This window comes from Coloeus monedula (genome assembly GCF_965178545.1).
Source record: "Coloeus monedula genome assembly, chromosome: 3".
Taxonomy (NCBI): Eukaryota; Metazoa; Chordata; class Aves; order Passeriformes; family Corvidae; genus Coloeus; species Coloeus monedula.
Genome location: NC_138783.1, coordinates 25,629,743 through 25,651,587, shown reverse-complemented (window position 1 = coordinate 25,651,587; position 21,845 = coordinate 25,629,743). Strand labels below are relative to the sequence as shown.

At 40.2% G+C, this 21,845-nt stretch overlaps 1 protein-coding gene across 1 annotated transcript in view; it reads left to right on the top strand.

The window, feature by feature from the left end:
• GRAMD1C (GRAM domain containing 1C) overlaps positions 1 to 21,845 on the top strand; it is a 52,745-nt gene that overhangs the window by 15,007 nt on the left and 15,893 nt on the right. The window contains 7 exon segments of the mRNA XM_082277673.1: positions 3,351 to 3,435; positions 6,204 to 6,307; positions 8,076 to 8,171; positions 9,371 to 9,451; positions 15,801 to 15,919; positions 17,194 to 17,314; positions 21,162 to 21,321. Coding sequence (XP_082133799.1) covers positions 3,351 to 3,435; positions 6,204 to 6,307; positions 8,076 to 8,171; positions 9,371 to 9,451; positions 15,801 to 15,919; positions 17,194 to 17,314; positions 21,162 to 21,321 — 766 coding nt within the window.

The following is a 21,845-nucleotide window of genomic DNA, read 5'->3' as shown; positions in this document are numbered from 1 at the left end:
TGAAGATGTGAATGTGAAGGGAAGCTGGTTTTTTTTAACAGGCCTCTATCCTATAAATAACTCAGCGTAGTCCTATTTAGGTTTACATTTTTTTTCTGGAACGTGACTTTATATAGTTGAACTGGTCCATTTCTAAAAAAGGTATGAGAATCACTTGGTTATGTGTCTCCAATATCTTGTTCTTACATAACTGTCTTCTGTAAAACTTTCTGGTTGTCACTGAAAATGGTTTTCTGTTCATGCTATTTTACAGGTTTCTGGTATATTTTGTGGCTTCAGATGAAAAATTCTAATAAGTTGTCGGCTGCACTTAATAATTTCCTTAGTGATTAAATATAGCATAAGCATAAATGCCTAAGATTATCCTCAGGCAAAGTGTTTGCCTGATGACTTATAATTAAACTTAGAAACGTGTATGTATTAAAAACAAGTTGCTGTTTTCATCTTGTGCCATACTACAACCTGATTTATGCCTTTCCTCTTTTAGTATTTGGTGCTAGATTTTGTAACCCAGAGGTGGCAACCTGCTTCAAATGCTGCCACATGTTGGACATTGTAGTAGTGATTAGGAGAGATGCTGAATTCATAGAAATGTCTTATTTCCTTCACTTTAAGGAAGTTGAAATTACCAGTAGTGTTAAAATTGCCCTTCTTGTTTCCCAGGTCTGTTGAGGGATCTCTCTGTTATCATCAAGCCACATATGAAGTAGGTAAAAAGTACAGATTTAAGTGAGCTAGTTTCCATGAAAGGCAGGGAAAAGATAAGGTTCAAAAGTTTCAATGTGTTCACATTTTTTCTGCTGATTAGATGAGGATTCAGAGCAGACTCTGCATAAGTGTCCTAAGAGCTCAGTAGAAATCTGCAATTAATAAGGATTTCTTATAGTGTGTCACTCATGACAACATTTCTAAATGCCAGGAAGCATTTCTCAGACAAGCTATAGCAGGTTTTATGCTCTAGAAAAATTGCATTTCTAAGTAAAACTCAGTGTCTTGAGTCTTGACTCTCAGAGCTGTTGGACTGGCTGATTCAGGCACTAATATAAATGTGTCTGTGATGCTCCGATTTTCTTTGATTCCTTTTGTCGTATAACCACAGAAATGCTGAACTTCAGTGTAGCTCCCATTTCTTGTACACAGCATGTTTCTCTGAGAAACTACACTTCTCTTTAAAAGCATTGCTTTCTAAATCATGTTTTCACAAATTTTGAGCTTTCAGTTTCCTCTCATGGCATACCAATTCTTTTATCCCCTGTATGCTGGCATTGGCTACACAAGTCCAGACTTCAGTCAGCTGAGGTAGGACTGTGTGTAAACCACAAGGACTCTGGAATTGCAGGTGGAAACTTTATAGATGTGAGTTAATTTTTCATTTTTCCCCCACATCTCTTTCCAGAGTAGTTGCAAAGAACTTGGTTTCTTCAAAGCGGTGCAGACACTGGATTCCTGTTTTGGATGATCAATTAAAAGTGTGCATTTCAGGGCTGGATGTTGCAAGCCAAGAAACTATAGCCCACCTATTTCAATAGATTACATGCTCTCCAAGAATGTTATTTTTATAATCTCCGAAATAACTGCAATATAACTGGAAGCATTACATCTTAGAGGAGACATGTCTAACATGTTGCCCTTTAACTGCACCCAAACCTTTTGTGTTTACTTTTCTCAGAAGGGGAGGGGTGGATGTATTTGGATGTATTTTCTGTCTCCATCCCTTGCTGGCTTTTTGCATTACAGTACTCAGAATATCAGTGGACAGCGAATACTTACTCAAACAGAGGTCAAACATAAAGACTTTCTTTTATTCATGGTAATAGAAGGTAACATTGACTTATTTTTTTTTAAAAGCTGATCTGTGTCAGGGCAACTTTGTTCTCTCCCATGTTACATGCACTTAAACACTTGACTTTGAGGTTGCACTTGTGTTCTTGTGACCTAAGAGCTCAATTCTCAAGTGTAAGTAGATGCCAGACCATCGTAGGATGTGAGTGTAGGGTGGTGTTCCAGGATCTTTTGAACTGTAAGAAGCCAGAATGTCCTCAATAAAAAAGAGCAAAATGTGGGAATCTTGAGGAGATGGGAGCACTATTGGCTCTAGCTTATTAAAAGACCCTCAAGCTGAAGATAAGTCTGTCATGGACCTGAGATTTTTTTGGACAAGCACAAACCTAGTGAAAGGGTAGTGGCTGACTAACATGCTGCAGGAGTGTGTCAAAAGTAGGTGTTTTGTTAGTAAGCATGCTGCAAGGTCATACAGTCAAAAATGGTTCTTTGCCTCCTTTCTTCTTTCTTTTCCCCCCCTCAATGTAAGTAGTAACTAATCTTATGTAGATGGGTTTAATGGTGAATGTCAAGTTTTGGAGTAATACAGTTGCTCAAGTAGAGAACAGCATGTATGTGCTTAAAATCTTTAGGAAGGTTTAAAAAAAAAAGTGTGAAAGAGGCTTTTGTAGTATATTTATACCTGGTTCAAGGAACACTTAAAAGTGATTTCTTCCTGTAATAGCTGTAGTCCAGCTGAGTCATGGCCTTATACACCATTTAGTTAAGACCGCCTCTAAAATAAGTGTCCAATATCTGTGAAGAAAAAAAATACAATCCTCTTATAACTGCAAAATGAAAAGCAGGGCTTTTACAGCAGAATATTTTATGGAGAATGTGCTGAAGCTCTTCATTTGAATGGGAGCAGGCACATTTGTTCATAAGATTAAGGAGTTAAAGTCCATCAAGATAGTCCTCTTTCTGTGAATTTACTGCCCAGTTTGAATCTTAAGAGAATCATAGACAGACAGTGATCTCTTTAAATATGGGGTGAACTGTAGAACATCACAGAAAATCAAGAAGTGATGGTGATGCTGCTTACTGGAGGAAACTTACTACCTTTATTCCTGCGGATCTGGTTATAGCACCTGGTGAGAAATCCAGTGCATCATAGTATTCCTGAAGTGGTACTACAAATAGACATTGATGTTCTAGGTTGTGTCTAGCTATTGGCCTCTGTGAGAGCTTGATTTTCTCTGTCACCTCAGTGTTGTGGCCTTGCTACGAATATTTAGTCCCAGAAGGGCTCTCATCTCCTTATGGGTGGAGCAGGTTGCCATCATAGCAGTGTAATGCTTTGTGACTGACATCTGGCCTGATACAGGGAATAGTTTGGCTCATGCCAAATAAATACTCTTACATAAGTAAGCATAAAGTTACAGTGATGATCACATTTAGATACCACCTATTCTTTATTGCTCTTCTGAGGTTCATTTGTTCTTCAAGATAAAATTACACATCCAGTATGAAGACAGTTGATGGCTGAAAATAAATCTGTTTGCATAACCTTTTACTGTTCTTTGTTGCAGCTCTCAAGTTCCACTTACAAATATAGGAGTGAGGAATTCAAGAGACAGTTTTCTCATCTGCCAGACTCAGAGAGACTCATAGTAGGTAAGAAGCAATTACAGCAAAAGTCCTTGTCTTATGGCTGATGACTTCAACTTGCAGTCATGTCAAAGCATTTTGGGTTTTGTATGGCAAATTCTAGCTACACCTGATAACTTCTTATTCTCCTCTCTCTGAGCTAGCACCAGATACTTTCAAGGAAAAGCCAGGTCCATACTCCTTTCCTCTACTGCCTGCTTTGTGGAAAAAAAAAAAGGATGTTGTTTTTGAGACCCTGTTAACTGGGTAAATCATCCTTAGCAAAAACTTTCCCCTTGCTCTCTGGAACTAGCACCCTTGCCCGAGGCACCTTGATTAATGTGACTCCTGGGACTGAGTGACACAGTGGGTGGCTGTAATTTAAAAGACTATTTTTCAGATGAATAGGAGAGGAAAGAAGCAGATGTCAGAGAATATCAAACTATGATGCATAACTTTTCTCAACACTGAAATGTTCCCTTTGAGCTCCAGCTCGGTTTCACTCCACTGCAGAATCCAAAGCAAGCATGTAGCCCTACCTCCTCTGCATACAGTGATGCACCTTATTCCCTTCTCTATCACCTGCCTGTGTTATATTTGTGTAACAAATACACTGTATGTTTTCATACAAAAGAGGCACTGTGACTGTTTAAAGTTCATCTCTCATTTTATGCAACTTCTAAGGAAGTGAACATTGAGAGGCTGTTAGCATATGCTTGCAGCATGCAAGCAATAGCTCTGAAGCAGTTAAATCCCTGTGTCTTTTTCCAGCCTCAGGAGGCAGTTATCCTCTGAAATGCCTTCTGCATTTTTAAAATACTTCAGTAGGGAAGTAAAACAGAAGGAAAGGATATTACTTCAAAGCATTGTTTTGATGTTTCTCCTTACACTTGATTGATAATGAAAGCCATGGAGTAAACTCTGAGCAGTTTCAGAGAAGAGACTGCCTAGGATTTAGAGAAAGATGTAGTAATGGGTTAATCTCAATCTGTTCCATCAGAAGAAAAGCCACTACTTTTATAAAATTTTTTTTTACCCCACAAAAAGCAGTGCTTTAAAGGAGTTTTTGCATCCTCCAAGCAAGGAGCTCTTCCTTTGCTTGGTGCAGAGAAACTTGGTACAGGCTTTACAGTGCTCCAAGAACCCATTGCTTGCCACTGTTCATTAAAAGAATTGTTAATGCTTCTGTTCTTACATTAGCTGTTAAAAAGAAGCAACTATTCCACTGTAATGAGCACAGTATGTAAAGATTATATGAATCTTTTTCTATTTTCTTAAAACTATTTTCTTAAAATGAAAGGAATTACTTTGACTGTCTAAATGGGAGCTTAAAGGAGTGCCACTATAATTTGCCTGAAAATGTTTTCAAGCAACATATTAAGTTATTGGTTCTGAAATCTTAGAAGGAGAAATGCTAATCTCTTCCTTTTGTTTTGATATTTGCTTTTGTGTAGGTGGGTCAGAGTGGGGTTGCTCATCACTTGCTCAGTGATGACCTTTATAGGTCTGAATCCCTCTCTTAATAACACAGAAGTCAGATGCAAACTTCTTACTAATGCTTTCCTCAAGTCCTTAACCTTGAACTCCTGTTGCCGCCTTCTCTCAGCATTTTGGTATCTGACTGTTCTTTAAGCATGCATTTACAACTTATTTATTTAGATTTATGTAGTTCTGTGTGTAGTTATGTCTCTTAGGGCTTGTATACACTTCTCATTCTTGTTACAAGAAACTTTATTTCCACTTGATTATTTGAGGGGGGAAATGCTAGAGAATTTTAAAAAATATAATAAAAGCTTCTGTAAATGCAGACATAGCTTGAAGTTAGGATGTTGGGGATTTCTGAACTTCTTGATATTTGAACAAGAACTGTATTATCTTCTCATAGTACACAAAACCAAAATTCAGGCTCAGACAATACCAGATACAAAGCTATTTGATACCTCTAAGGGTAAAATCACTAATATATTGCATCAATACATACATTCTGTGTATTTTCTATATATTAGGTAGCCTTCTTTAGGTTGGAGCTTCCAAAAGAGGTTTATCTTAATTATTTAGCAGCAGTACTTGTGAAAATTTCTTTCGTTTGGATCTTCAGGCTCTGAAATTGGGAAAGCTCTCGGAGATTTTTAAACAGTGCAACCAAATCCTCTGCTCTTGTTCTTAATTAGCAGGTATCTGATGATGGGTAATTGCATTGTAGATGAAATCCGTTTTTCAATATGGGTGTTTCAGTCAGAGACAGTATCATAAAAACAACAGTCAACTTCTGGAAATATCCCCTGCCTGAAGAACTGGATATCTTCAAGCTGCCTGTTAGTGTCTCACTCTGCAGATAGTTTTAGCTAGTGATAGGATCTGTTTAGTGGTAAACTATTATCTTACTACAATATACGAGCTACTGTTAAGTAGGAGTTGACAGTATAATCTGTTGTACTATAAAATGTTTGTGTATTCTGTTGTTTAGGTGCTTTGAAGTTTGACTAATGAATATTTCTCCCATGTACTGCTGGTCTTGCCTGACACCTCTTCTCTGAAAACCTAAGATAATGCACAGGGGTTGATACATGGAGTGCTGTCCTCACACGGATGTACCATCAGCTCAGACTTTGGGCTGTTCCCAGAACAATGGTCTGGATGCAAGCCAGTACAAGTCTGCCTTCATAGTCTTCTTAAGAGTGAAAGAAATGGCTTTTTATTGTATTGTAATAGCCCATCTCATTTTAGGTAACAGGTTGGGGTCAACTGTGCTGCAGTCAGTGGGTGAGTAACTTGCTTTTGCTCTCTGTACACAGATTACGCCTGTGCGCTCCAGAAGGATATCCTGCTGCAGGGACGCTTGTATCTCTCTGAAAACTGGCTCTGTTTCCACAGCAACATTTTCCGATGGGAGACCACAGTAAGATCTCTAAGCTCACTTGAATCCCACCTTTTCTTTGTCCTATCCTATCAGGATATAGGATTAGAGTCTCTCACATCTTACCCTGTCAATCTCAGACTAGTAACTTTGGGCTGTGAAGAAAGAGCCTGCATCCCTGAGTGGAAATGCAGATCTGTTCTCTGTAAAATAAGAATAGCAATGGAGGCATCTGAATGCTGAAGTAAGCCTGCTCAGTCAGTCACTCAGCATGGGAAGTTTAGGAATTATGCTAAAGATGGCTTTTAACCTTTCTGGATGGCAATTTGCCTTTCTTTACCATGCAGTTGTCCTATAAAGGCATGTAACACACAATCTTCTACTGTTAGACCTGGGGCATGACATGGTATGTGGTGTTGCCCTATTCAAGAGCTCTCCAGCATTGAATCTTATTGACTTAGCCTCACACGTAACTATCAGCATCTGAGAACAATAGAAGGGAATTGATAAATTACTTCTGCAAGTTCTCATATTGTGGTCTGTGGCTTTTGAACAGTATGAGCAAAGGTAGATATTTGTGATCTGTTGGCCCTTTATTTCTGTCAGATTAGGTTCGTGAGTTAAAATTTTTCATTCAAACAGTTGTTGCACTTGCTGTAGAACTTGCATGAAGCAGTGAATGAGAAAGGGAAGACAACCTAGCTAAGAGGGGATGGACATGTCAAAATGTTCTGTGAGCTGTGAGACTGCTCACGCCTTAAGTTAGTCTCTTAGACTTAAGTGCTCTGAAATACACAGGACAAACAACAAATAGCTTGTGTATTCAAGATGGCAAGGGGCTATAGAAATACTTAACTGAAAACCAAGCTTACTTTTGTCAGATGGATTTGGTGATTGAATATATCTTATTTTAGATGTGAAATTAATTAAAAAATAAAGCCTTTGAAATTATATGCTTGAATATATAAACTGTTCAAAGACTGGGTTTTTTAGCCAAACCAGCATACATCCAGGTAACCTGTTTCTGCCTGTCTAGCAGAGTGGTATATTCAGCAATACCTTTAGGCAATCTGAGCTCATCAGCTACAATGTTAGAGCCAAGTTTGGGACCTCATTAGCAGGCTGTGTTGTTGGAGAGATGGAGTAAGTGGAGAACCTTCTTCTCACTGAGGAAAAGGCAAGATAGAGCTGTATGTTTCTCCTTTCTCTAAGCTGAATGGCAGCACAACCTCATACTCAAGAGAAGAGGTGGTAGGCTGGAAGGAAATGGCTTGTTGCAGGCCAGATAGACCATATTCTTCAAAACACAAACATTTCAACTACTAATATACAAGTCAAACATGTCTAGGCAGGAAGAATTTCTTGCAGTGACTAGACTGCAAATAAAACTCTGAAGATGGACTATATAGTAAACTTCTGTGGGATAACACAGTCTATTATCTGATCTCTCTCATCTATGTCCTGCTTTATGTGTAGCATTCTGGTTGGGATAGACTTTCAGATCTGTGATTTGTATTTGGTTGGGATTGTGGTGTGTGGCTGGAGGAGTGGAAGAAAAGAAGAAAGAACCACTTACTTCCCTAGTCCTAATGTGAAAGAAGAGGAGATGACTCTTAAGTCACCTCAGCTTCTACTTTGAAATGCTTGCTGTTAAAGCAGCAATTGGAGACAGTAATTGCTTTTGTGATCTCATCTGAATTTCATCCCAGGGTTTGGGGTTAGTTTGAGTTCCTCTTGCATGTTCTGTAACGTCTAACTTTTTAGTCATAAGTTTTTTTTAATATGTCTTATTAAATGTGTTTCTGCTTAGATTTCTATTGCTTTGAAGGATATCACTTTCATGACAAAGGAGAAGACTGCTCGTCTCATTCCAAATGCCATACAAATAGCAACAAAAGGAGAGAAGGTGAAAATCTGTGTTTAAATATGTTCTTGCTAAATGATAGAGTCCAGAACACAGCACTTGTTCTAGTCTATATTTGCATAAGTAACTTCCCTGTCAAATGTTTAAATGTGATTGGGATTAGAAGGCAGACTCTGGTTTCGTGCCTGTGCATGTTGGTTTGCTAATTGAACTCCAGTTTGATTGCAGAATCCCTTAGTGGTGTTGATACAGTAACCAGAAAGTAAAAGTTTGTCTCACCTATTCCAAGGAAATCTATTTTAAAACTAAAATTCAATGCATGAATTCAGAATGTGTATTCTTCATATTGGAAAAATATCAAATCACTGAATTTCAAGTGCTCCTGGAAGAAAACTACTGGAAACAAAAGGAGTATGATGTCATGGATGTCAAGTCACGGAGAAATTTACCCCAGAACATGTGCTGGGAAATGAAGTTTTTGAGTGTGTATTTGAAAAACTGAAAAGCATGATGCAGAGTCTTCTTATGTGCAACACACTTTGTGATTAGTTCTTCTATAAATGCCTTGAAAATAATAGTTCTTTGCAAAGAACAGAGAACAGCTTATCACAGTGAACCTGGAGCAACTGTTCTTTGTGAAGGAACTGTGATTCCTCATATTTGGCTGGTCCCTCTCAATTTATCCAGTATTAACTTTCATAGACAAGGAAGATAGACCTCTTTGCTAAAAAGTCCCCAGCTTTCCAACGGGAAAGATTTTAACACTGCAAATGATGCATATAATTTGATCTCCTATTTTAATTATTTTAATTTCACATCATCTTGTGTGAAAATGTTAGTAAAAGGCATATGTGGCAGAAGAATGGAAATAGCTGCAGCCTGTAGGAAACAGGCATGTGCTTTTCTGAATTGTTCAACCTCCTATTTGCAAGTGGGGGAAAAATTTAAGTGTGTAATTAGTTGAGGAGGGAGGATCTCTTCCTTTATGCCAAGGGTAGTTACATGGCCAGAACAGCAAGTGTCTATTTTATAGACTGTGTGGACATTGGGGAACATATTATCACTCACTGAAAGTGATACAAAGTGTGGAACATGAGGAATATGACCCCAGGTTTGTTGAATGTGAAAGGAGGCATGCTGTTTCTGATAACCTTGGGATATTCAAGATACAAGGAAGCATTTTGGGACTCTTGAAAATAGCTACATGTGAGCTTATTTTTTTACCTTGTTTTTTTCTGCAGTTTTTCTTCACGTCATTCAGTGCAAGAGACAGAAGCTACCTCAGTATCTTCCGTTTGTGGCAGAATGTGTTGCTGGATAAGGTAAGCTTGTCTGCATCAGTACCTGTGGTTAAGCAACCAAATAATCTTTTTCTAATGCAGACTGATGTGCCTCTGGAGAATAAGAGACTTGAAGTTAGCTTTTCCCTTCTGACTTAGAATTCTTATCTGATGTTCTGCTTTGGTTCCTTGTACTTTAGATCACAGATGAAATTCTCATCCTTTCCTTTGCAGGCTGCCACCTACAACTCTGCTGTTGATGGAGCATTTTGTCTTTGCATATAGGTTGCATGCTTCTCTTCGCTACCAGCTCTAGCATATGTTACTAAATTGATATGCATTTGCTTCGCATTTTCTATGCCTAATTTGTGATCAAAAAAAGCAAGAGGTTTTCTCAGTGAAAACTTTCAAGGAAAAAGGCCAAAACTCCTATTCAGATAAGTTAGCAGCTAAGAACCTTTGCCAGCCAACTCATTACAACTCTGCTGACCTTGAATAAGTGCAACAAAGGCAGGCTGTATGATATGGAAGTGTATTTTGGCAACTTCTGCTAGTTAGCTTGATTTATATTGCAATTTGTGGATACTTAAGCTAATCATCTTATTAAAAATGGACTGACACTTTTGCAGAACATCACTGCAAGAAAGACAGTTTTTGTAAACCAATTCCTTCCTGTTTATGGCTCTCATTGTTTAAATATTTTAACACAGTTGCAATTACACACTGAAATACCCATATATAATGCTGCAACGATCCCTAAAGGTTTAAAGCTGTTGTGCTACTCACACATAGTAGCTACACTTTCTTTTTTCTTGTGTTAGATGAATTTTAAGGTAGACTAGAGGCACTTCTTGTCAAAACAAAAGCTGAAAATAAAGGGAAGTGCTATTTAAGGCAAAACCAATGTTTCTTGCAAATCTCTTGTCCCTCAAATCAAATACAATATAACTGTAACTTCATAACCATCTTGTCTTGAATCCAGCCACAAAGTACTATGTCACCTGTTGACTGCAATGTGCAACTGGAAGTAACCTTGCTTTCTTTCATTGTGCAAAATTTGTCAGAAATGGTGCTTACATTATTCAGTTGATTGGTTTGTGGTGCTGGAGGGTCAGTCTGTGGACATTCAGGTATACAAACCTATTCTAGGGCTGGAACAGAGGTAACTAGCTTAGTACTGTTCAGTATTAGTTTTTCTTGTGTGTTTCTACTCTGTGACACTGAAATGAGTGTCACATTAGGATCAATTTTTCACTTTAGAGCAGTAGCTAAAGGATAGATAAGAAAGCAGGAAGCATGAACTGCATGCAAGATGAGATGAATTAAGCCAGCAGGTTTTAGGAACCAGTGCATTTGAGTAGCTTGGGAACTAGCCTTATTATTTCTACCAAATTGTGCTGTTAGCTTGCTTGCATCCTCACTGAAGTATGTTAATAAGATAAATCTGTTTGTGAGAATTTCCCCTTGGGGTTCTCAGTTGTGAAATGGAACACTGTCATAAGGTGTCTGTAGGGCTTTTTAATGTAGTATGTTTGGAACTGTTATTGAAACAGGATTTCTGTTAGGTTGAGTGCTTCTTCTGCAATGTAGTAATGACTTTTGATTCTCTGCTAGAATGTGTTTGAGTCACCTGTCAGCCTTCTTTAGATCAAGCTATAGAGGGGCACTGTGGCGTTGAAAGTAGAAATTGAAGTTGCTAGAGCTGGATCCACTGACTCCACTACAGTAGCAGTTGTCTACTGAACTAATACTGAAAGAGAGCCCTTGGTGTTTTCAAGCAGTTTTGCTGTTTTCTCCCCACCACCCCAATGTCAGGACCAGCATACATTTGGAAGATATCTCATACATCTGACACCCTGCCATGGTATGCAATGCCTGAGTATGTGAAGCTTGGTGTTCCTGATCAAAGGGATGCCATCAGAATCTACAAAGCTTTTGACAAAAAACAAATCTCACTCTGGAACCAGTTCCAAAAGGAGCTGGTTTTAATGTTTCCTCTACAAACAGCTAAATGCTTTAAAGCCTGTGAATAGCTTGGTTATATTCTGGAGCACATCTGCTAGACCTGGAGATGACACCCAACTGTTAAATGATGAAATAAAGTAATTCTGTTGTCTTCAGAAGTATAACTGACTGTGGTGTCACAGTGCTGGTTTGCGCCACCTGACGGTGAATAATCCCCAGTTTTCAGGATTTGGATCCAGGGGACTGGAATTGCATTTGCTTCAAATCATGTCTGCACAGAGGTAATTTCCAGTCACTGGTCTCTTTAACACTTCCTGGGCATAGATTTTGTTCTGAGGTCTCACCTCTGAAGTGACCTGTCTGCTTTACCTGATACACCTTAAGCTTTCACCACGTGTAGAACTTCCCAGTGGGGTCAGCCTCATACCCTTTCCCAGATCTCCATCTGGTGGCCGTTCTGCCTGGTACCTCCCAAGTATTGTGTGTCTTACATGGTTGAACAAGTAGTCCTTTGACAAGCCTGCCTTTCTTTCAGAAAGTGACTTGCACAGTGCAAGGAAATGCGTAAATGGTTACATGCTATTCTGTGCCCAAACTTACTCGTCTATCAAGATGCTCTCCCCCAACTCTGTACCACTGTTTGGACAGGACTCCTGGTCCTCTTTAGCTGAGTTATAATTTTCTAGCTCATAACTTCTTCAGACTTGCTCAGAATACACTACAGTGTGTTTGGTGCCCTTCAACTTTTGTTCCTCTGTGAATCAGTGGGTACTTTCCTCTTAAGATGGGCCTCTCTTAAACTTTTTATTCTTTAAATGTTCATGTAAAGACTTTTTTCTTTGAAGGAAAATTCCACTTTTTTTTTCCCCATCCCTGTTGCAAAAATGTGTGCAGAGTGAGCCTCCTAGGCTTTTACCTTGCCATTGTTTTTCAAATGATCCAGCATCATGGAAAATAAGGAATCATTAATGCAGGTCTGGAAGAGACATGACACCGGTCTTGATAAAACAGATAGCTGCTTCCACATCCACTGCAGCTTTCAATAATACATCTGTTTATAAAATCAGCCCAAAATCCTGTTTTGCAGTGAGCTTTCCAGATTGGTACAAGAAGTTTATTCATGGCTGCTATTGACAATAAGAGCAGTGCCATTTACAGTTTTGCTTTATTTTCCTAAACCTTATGGGTGTCAAATATCCCTCAAGTTTAAGGGAGAAGGAACAAATTAAAATGTAATTAGGCAGGTCATTCAAATCCCAAACAAACACAGCACTCCTTATTTCTAATGGAACAAGATCTTAACTTAATCGGTCTCAATTCCCATGAGTCCTCTTCCTTAGAGTTGGATTTATTTTCCTATTGTTCTTCTTATGCTTTGCTGGGTAGAGATTTGCACCTGTCTCCAGAGACATTGTAGCAGGTAAGTCTAGAGGTGTGAGTAGGAACAGAATTTCTGGTCAGCTGGGCTTCTTGTGGCAAACATCTACCAGGACAGCAGTTCTGCCTTTCCCAGCAGTTTCTCAGGGAAGGTTGTGAAAAGAGAGATGTTTATTTGCACCTTTGTGTACAATAAGATTAATTTTAAAACTAAAGAAGGCTTGGTTTGATTCTGAGCATCATGTTTGGGCAGTTAGAGGGAGAGTTTGCTGTTTTCCTCCCCTATCCTGCAAACAATCAGAGTTCTGTGTTAGAGTTGCCTGGCAGGAGTGTGGTGTGTGGTGGGGCTTGTCTCTTGAGTCAACCTGTATGGCATGTCTTGTTCATATTTCTGCATTTGTCCATAGAGGGTAAAAATCAGCAACTTTGCTTCTGTCAGTGGTATTCTGTAGTATTGCTTGTGCCATGACACCGCTTTGTCTGGCATGAAGCAAAGTATTGATGATCTATGTTCTGGTTGAAAAGACAGAAGTGTATCCCAGCTGCTTCTTGTAGCCTTTGTTTTTGTATACAAAGAGAACTGAGGAAGAACCCAGTGTAGACCATCACCTTGAATGGGCAAAGTAATTCATGTTCCGATTTAGCCTTTCAAGCTTCAGAGCTTCTCTAAGCCATCCTCTCAGAAGCAGAAGTCTGACCCAGAAAATTTATGCCCTTCTTTGCTTTCAGAACTGGCTCTTTCTAACACAATAAAGCAAGTCTCGTTTGATCTTGGCTTGTGACCATTAAGAACTTATTATATCTAGCTGAGCTAGGAATAATTGAGCAGAGTGCAAGAATCCTGTTTTAGAAGCAGAAGTCAGTAACATTGGCTTTACAAAACAACAGGAAACAGCTTTATAGATTCCTTTATAGAAGCTGAAAAGCTTCTCTGCTTTCCTCAAACTATTGAGCTGACTGTACAAGGGCAGTCTGATTTGCCCATAGACAGAACATACCAATTAATTTCATTAGCAACATTAGCTCTGACCCATTATGACTGGAAATCAAGGCATTGGCAATACTGGGCAACAGAAACTAAAATGGCTTTGTTTCTGTCCTTTGATTCCTGGTTGGAAGGTGTGCTAGCTAAAAATACACCTCAGTCATATTTTGAAACCATGTAATGCCTGCCCGTTTTTTAGCCATATAATAAGAACAGCTGTAGGTAGTTGTTTGTGGTTATGAGTTTATTGTTCCAAAGGACAGCATGCCTGGGGAAAGTAAGGCCAGCTGTAAGTGGATGCACGTGTTTCAGCAGTGCATTGCTCTGTAGAACAAATCCCCGTGCAGGGGGAGGCTGGCGTTAGCTGCTATGACCCTTGCTTTATTGCTGTGTGTTTTGTGTTTTAATGTTTACTTTGCCCTCGCTAGGATTAAATACCTTGAAACTGATCTCTGCCAGGAGGGCGCTTGTTGCCAGCTGCTTTCTGAAAAGCCCGAAACCGTATTGTGCCGGAAAACACCCGAGGGAAAAACCCTTCCTCGTCTCCCGCGTTGGGCTGTGCTTGCCCCGGCCGCGGGGGGAGCGGCTCCCGTGCGATGCTTTGCGGGGGCGAGGGGCGTGGGGCCCGGCCCGGCGGCGATGGCCGGGACTGCCCCGGTCCCGCCCCGGGCCGGCAGCAGCGGCCGGGGAAGGCGCTGGCCCGGGCCCGGCGCGGGCGGGGGGTGGCCCCGGGCGGGCCCCGCCGCCGCCCAGCAGGAAGTGGGAGCGCGGCGGCTCCCGGCGGGAGCGGCGCTGCCCGGGAGCGGGGCTGCCCGGCGGGACGCGCCAGGTGGGTCGCGGAGCGGGACGGGGAGAGAGAGCGGGCGGGATGTGCCGGCAGCCCGAGGAGCGCCGGGACGGCTCTGGGCGCGCATTTGCATCCTGCGTGCGGGTCAGCTCCGCCGTGTCTGTCTAAAATTGCGGGTACTGTAACACTCTACAGGTGAAGCAAGCGGGTGGAGAGGATCATTTAAAGGTCCTTTAAATAATGCATGGGTATTTAATGTCATCATTTCATGCAAATAGTAAGCACTACTTGTGTTACTGCCTCATTAGCACAGTCCTGTTCCCTTGATCAATATGGATGGTGGCCGAGGCACATTTTCCAGTGTGGTGTCTCCTGTTTTAAGATCGCTAGTATTGCTCTCTGAGCTCTGTTAAATACCAAAACCTTTTATTTCCTTTCTTTTTTTTTTTTTTTTTTTTTTTCCTTTGTCCACCACCCGCCCCCCCCCCCCTCCCCCCCCTCCCCCCCCTCCCACCCTTTACGGCCAAGGTGGACTTTGAAACTCATTGCTTACTCTGCAGATAGGACTGTGTCATACTTTCACCTCTAAGCTTTCCTGATGATTTAAGAGAACTTAAATATGTCCCGGTAGCTGTGGGAATTCATAGAGCAGGACAGAGATATTGTAGAGAAGAAGACTTAGCTAGTGGTGAGTCAAGGTAATGCTGAAGAAAAGCAACTATTTTTCATAAAGAGGATGCTGGTGGTACAAATTGAAGACCTCCTGTCCCACCTTGGCAAAGTGGGCAGTTGGCTGACCTAGACACCAGTGTAGTGACTGAAATGCTAGCCTGCCACGATTTGTAGAGTACTCTGAGCATCCTCAGGAAACAGGCAGGTATCTATTAAGCAGTTTGTTCAGGATCAAAGACGGACCTAACTGGTCTTGTGCCATATCGAGTGAAATTCGAGAGGGAGGTACCTTGAAGGTATCTCTGAAAATGTTGGTAACATGTGAAGAAGCAAGTACTGGCCACAAGTGTGTGTTTTCTCAAAATGACATTTTTTCTTACGCCTGATGTTATTGGTTGAACAGCAGTGGGTTGGGAGTATGGAGCAGACAGGAGTACAGTTGCCCAAAACGCTGAAACCCAATCTCGGAACGTGATACCTGAATGCTTTCGGTCCTTGTCAGAATTGAGGTTAAAGGCTGTGGCGTAATTCGAACTTGTTGCTGTTTTTCCTCCAGCACCTTACTGTGCCATACCGTGGTTCTTGACTAGCTCGCTTTGTTTCAGAGGCTGACCAAGCAGGAATTCTGGCAGCTGGTGCACCAGAGCTATGGCTCTGAGCTGGGCCTGAACAGTGAGGAGATGGAGAGCTTCCACTCATCGTCTGAAGACAATGGGCAGTCTCGGTAAGGAGAGGCTGTACAGCCTATTGAAACACCTGGGGAGAAGCAGTGTCCTCTTGCTTAGAAACTGTTTCTAAAGAGCTGCTGTAGCCTTACCAGAAAGGTTAAGCCTGTAGTAAAAGGATGCAGAGGTCTGAACAGCATAGACTGGGCATGTATAAAAACTTAACTGAGTGAATTTTCTGAAACAGTAGCAGTGCAGCTGAGGCCCCTTAGAAGAGGAGAGAGGAAGACCTTGTTTTCCCTGGATCTGCTTGGGGATCAGCATAGGGTAGCTTAAATAGCAGCCTTTTCCCATGATGGTGCCTAGTCAGCACCTGTATGCCTTTCAACGGTTTGGAAGGTTTGAATGGAATGGAGCTGTATTGTGGTTCAGGCACTTTTTTCTTCCCCTCCTCTGTGGAGAAATACTTGTTTTGCCTTGTTCTCCTGATATCTGAGGTCTTAGCTTATTTTTGTATTGTCCTCAGCTTGAATTAAAAAACAGAAATAGTAATATGATAAGCTGGAATAATTGTAATAATAATGATGTGTTTTTTTAGAAGCGTTGCCTTGATTTTTTTTTTTGAACAAATCTGAACAAAATTCACATTTTGAACAAATGTGAATTTTGAACAAATTTATGACCTGCCAGTGTCAATCTAATAACAGCACTTTACGTATCTCTATGTAAATAAGCATGACTCTACAAAACTGAACAGTGTAATTTATGTCTCTTCAATCCTGTATTATCTGAGTATGTCTGTGAGAAAAATGTCTTGAGTTCATTGCAGGCTTCAAAAGATACCCTATTAAATATGTTCTGATTGTCTTTTTTTTTGTTTGATTGGTTTGCTTTTTGTTTTGGGTTTGCTTGGGTTTTTTTTGTTGTTTTTGTTATGTTTTGGGGGTTTTTTGTTAAAAAGTCACAACTTTGCAACTTTGGAATAAGGGACACAGGAAAAAAAAGTTATTTTCTGACACTTTCTTAAAACATTTTCTTTCCAAATTAGTTATAAGCTACATCTGTTTCCTCATTTCCCACAGCACTTGCTTACTTTTTGACGCACCAGTGCTTGGTTTTATTGACCTTATGATCAGAAGCTGAATCTTCTGAGACGTAGCTGGAATGAGGAAAATGGCTTGACCTTAATGAGCTGGGTGTGGGAAGAAATGAGTTGGTATTTTTTAATGTTATCTGAACAGCAATGTTTTGAATGCAAAAATCACATGAGACGCTTTCTGAGATTTCTCAGCACTTATATCTCCAAGGATATCTTCCTTTTTGCTTTGGGCAGATCCAGCATTTGTGATGATTCTGGAGAAAGGGATGAAAAACTACCCAAAATGATTGGTTTAGTTCGTGAGCCCTCGCTTCAAACAGAAGGAGAGCCACTCGACAGACACACGTTGCCAGGAGTAAGTGCTGACACAGCCTTTCTTGCTGTTTGTAGCTGATAAGCGTATCTGCTTAACTTGTGTATCTGTAAGCATAGGATGAATGGAGATTGCAACTTCTAAAGAAGTCTTTGAGAAGTCAAGAATGTTTCTTAAATCTGAAAACGAGCAAAATTCTTTATAAGAGATTACTGTTGGTGTGAGCTTTAGTAATGCTCTGTCACTAATTTGCAGCACAGCCTAGCTAGAATGCTGAGGCTTATGCCCTGGTCTGGTTTTTGTTTTTCCTTTAAAAACAACATTACCTGATTTTTCTTACCCAGTTCCTGAGGATACCGTATTTGTTTTTTATCCAAGTGCTTTTTGATAGTAATGCCTTGTTCACCAATGCTTTCTTGCTTGTGCTGTTTGTCATTTGAAAAGATCTCTTATATTGCTATCCTCTACATAGGGTATATTAAAAGATAGTTATGCTTTGTTACCCTTGCCTTGAAAGGTCAGTTAGTCTGCTGTTGTGAATATATGAAACCTTTTTTTATTGAAATCTGTGGAAATGCTTCAGAAGGAAGGGGAAAACCCCCAGACTTGCTATTATAAGGATGAATTTTACCTTAATGCCTTGGGTTAGTACAACTGAACAAGCATGAATGTCTCACTTGTGTTCATTCATGTTGTATGAATTTGTGAATGTCTTTGGCTGGTGGGGGCTATCACACTATTAGTAGTGACATCTGAGATGGGCACAGTGTCTAGCACTGTTACTGGGACTCCCATGTGCAGCTGTAGTCTAAAAGGTTGCAGATATTTTCTCTTTGGGTTATTAGATATCCCAAAGAGCTTGGAAAAGAAAATAAGCCACTAATGCATTTTTTATAAACTTTACTAGGGCTGGGTACCTAATTGCCAGTTTTACTTTGGAGAATTGGGGGAAGGAAGGAGATTATTTTAATAGTTTTTACTACCCTGTAAATCTTCTGACTTTTGTCACTTGCTGAAAGTGATCTGGAAGTTAAGTAGGATTTAATTAGTTCTGCCAAAATCCAAGTTAATGGCTAGAAACTCATATCCAGCAAACAATATTGGTATTTCTCAGATGTTAAAAGCTTAGTTACTTGAGTGATGGGTATTCCTTATGGAAACCCTAACAGTATAAAACAAGATTTTTGGAGAGTTGTAAGAGAGGCATGAGAGGACTGGGGATGCTGCTGGAATTTGGGCTGTTTGGGATAACTAAAAATCTACACAGGTAGCCTTAGTTTGGACTTGTAAGTCTTATTTGCACAAGAACAAGCCATTTAAAAATAATTGCTGTGCCTGGAAAAAGAAGCCACACCCAGAGATGTCTCTTATAGGTGCTAAATCTAATTGGGCATCTTGGTAAGGAGGAATGCCTGGGGATTTGGTCTGTAAAAATGCCAGGATTCTCCCTTGAATAAACTGCCTCTGAAAAGTCTTCTAATTATAGTGTAAAAGTGCAATCTTGCTAAATGTGTAACTAAACTGTTTAGTTTACTGTTTCAGGGTAGCTAAAATGCACAGTGTTTTTGTCAGCTGTATGTGTCATTCGGCATTACTCAAGAATGTCCATGCTCTCTCCACAGCCCCAGGATTGCAGCATATTTTGTAGAACCACAAGGGCAATAGGAGGAGGCAGTAGTGCTTAGAATGCATTTATCAGAAGCCATCACAGTGATGACACAAAGCACACTTAACCACCTTCCAAAGACTGGAGGGAAACAGGCTTAAACTCCCCTTTACTGCTCTGATAGACAAAGTAAGTCCCAAAGCTCTTGTAAGAGGAAAATCTGAAAATAGTGGAGGGGTTGGGTCTTGTATTTGGCCCATCTTGAAGGAAATGTTGTTAATGGCTGTCTGTAGTTGATTGAGGAAAGTCTGTGTGGAACACTGGTCATGGCTCATCTGGCTCTCAGTGTATGTGAATGTGGGAACCAACTTGTTGCCTGTTTTTGTAACCATCATCTTCCCTTCACCCCTTGCAGGGAGGCCTTCCAGTCCCAGAGCTTGCTGTTCACAGGCTAAAAACCAAAAAAGCCTTGGCACTGAGCTTAGCAATACTGGACTAGCTTGGGAGATAAATGTACAATAGGGAAGAAATTATTAATCTTTAATTTCAGCTGATAGATCTTAAAATCTTTACTCTTTAGTGTGGTAACAACCCAAACAAATGCAAACCAACCCAAACCCCCATGAAATCTGTGTTAAACTCTATCAGTTATTCCGGGAGCCCCAGCTTGAATCTCTTCTTCCATGACATCATGAAATTTTTTTTTTTCTAGAAGCTGTTGCTTTTGTCTTCTGACTTGAGCCTGACTTTCCTTCTCTGCTCATGGCATAATGGGCTGCTCTTATGCTGCTGGTGGGAGCTCCACGTATTCAGTAGATCCCTAATTGTTGTCAAAATACTGTGAGAGTTCCTTGGGTTTGTGCTGGATCAGTGTGTTAATTTTTAGGCAGTTCTATCACAACTAGCTCCTTTTTGACTTCCATTTGTATTGGTAGAGTATTTTGACATTTAATATTGGTTCTGTCCAGATCCTGCTGTGGGACTGAGTATAACTTACATGGCAGCTCCTCTCAATAGGACCATTTGTTAACTGATCTGTTTTTCTGATTCAGTCTTCCTTTTTAATTTTTTGATCTTGAAGGAGTATTTTTGTCTGCTTATACTGCAGTCAGATTGATGCCTGTCTCTATTTTCCAGCCACCTACCTCCTCCTAATGGCCCTTGGTTGCACAAAAAAAGTAACAGGTTTTTATTTCGAAAAAAACCCAAGAAGTACAGGAAGTACATGATGACTGTTCAAGCACCAGATGCTCTTGCTTTCTTGAGTCACTGCTGAATAATCTTTAGGGAAGATGCTTTTGCAGATGAATCAGAACAACTCAGTTGAGGAGCCCTGATCATGTTTACTATGGTCCATGCAGTGCTCTTCTAGGGGCTGTACTGCTCTTGATTCCAGGTGTTCCACTGGCAGCGGTGGGGCCTTGAGGAGAGGTTTAGAGTGAAAACTGATGAGAAGCTTTTTGGGTGGCATTTTGAGATACATGAACTTTGTCCATACAGTTTCCTTGGAGATTTACTTCTTTAAGTGTGCAGTGGTATGTGTGCTTAGCTGACAGTTCTTGTTTAAGGTTAAGAGCTGCATCATTGATTAAGTGATTGATGTTCTGGGGGATTTCCTTTCTGCTTATATACTGGAGATGGTAAATGATACTCCATTGCTTTGTTTCTGAGAAGCAACATTTTATAGGTAGGATGGCTCTAGACAGTATTTTAAATTTCTTTTTTTCAAAGAGTGATGGAGTCCTACAAAATAAGAACTTTTCAAATATATAATTGGGATAATTTAGTCTTGCTGAAAGAGGAAGGTCCTACCTGTTTCATTGTGCTTCCCCTCTGGGTTGTTGGACCCTTGCTTAAGCCATTAGGAAAAAACTAACCTGATTAATACCAAGCAAATCTGTGTTAGGTTAATGAATTTATAAATGCTAATGTTGAAGCAGGGAAGGGGCTGAAACTGTGCAGAGTGGTACAAGGGGACAGTCCTGTGTAAGGCAGCTCTTTGTACCAACAGTGCATAAACAAGAAACAAGTCTGCTCCTTGTTACTGGGGTTTAGTAAAATATTTAAATAAAGGAAAGAGAGGTTGTCTGGGGTAGAGGAACAAGGGAGAAATTAGTTCTTGTCTGTGTGGTAATTGAGTAGATAGAACTTGTGGCTTTCTTTGTATGGCTGTCTTTTTTAAAGGAACTTTCTCTTTGGGTTGTTTTTTTGGTTTTTTGTTTTTTTTTTTTTTTTTTTAATGATCTCTGATTACTGATATTTTCTTTTTCTTGGTTGTTTCAGGTGGAGGAGTCCCCAAGTGAGAAACAAATAAAGAACCCTCTTCCATCTTCAGAAAGAAAACCTGCTAAGCTAGTAAGGAGCAGGTCTTTAGAAAAATCCTTAGACCTTAATGAGAATGAAAATCTTTCAGAGAAGAGCAGTGCCTCAGATAGTGAAGAAGGTAAATCTCTTAACAGCTGGGATCTGTAAGACAACATGACTTTGGTGTTCTGTCTCACTTGTGGAGAAAGTTAGAGAACTTCCTGATCTTATGAAACTTGCTTGCTTATTTGTTTCACAGAATTGCAACAAAAAGGTTTTTTATCTTAGTTTCTGGGGGAAAAAAAGTTGTTGGGTGTTTAGAATGAAAATAAATTGTGGTTTTTCTCTTTTGGTGTGTAGAGAGTTGCTAACAGCTGAAACTGAAGAAAGTTTCTTCACAGTGGGGTGGTGTTAATTTCAAAGATGTCTCTTTCCATCCTTTGCATTTCTTGGAAACTGAGGGAGAACATTTCAGACTGTTTTTAAGTTTCTGAAAGATTTCCCCAACTCCCCCTTCTTTACACTCCTATGTTCTTAAGGCTTATGGGCTTCATTGTTATTGATGGTGTAAGCTGAGGAATTTACTGAAAGCCCAGGGAAGATAACTTCCCAGCTTTCAGGAGAGTATTGTGCATATTCTGAATCTGATCTGAAGATGAAAAA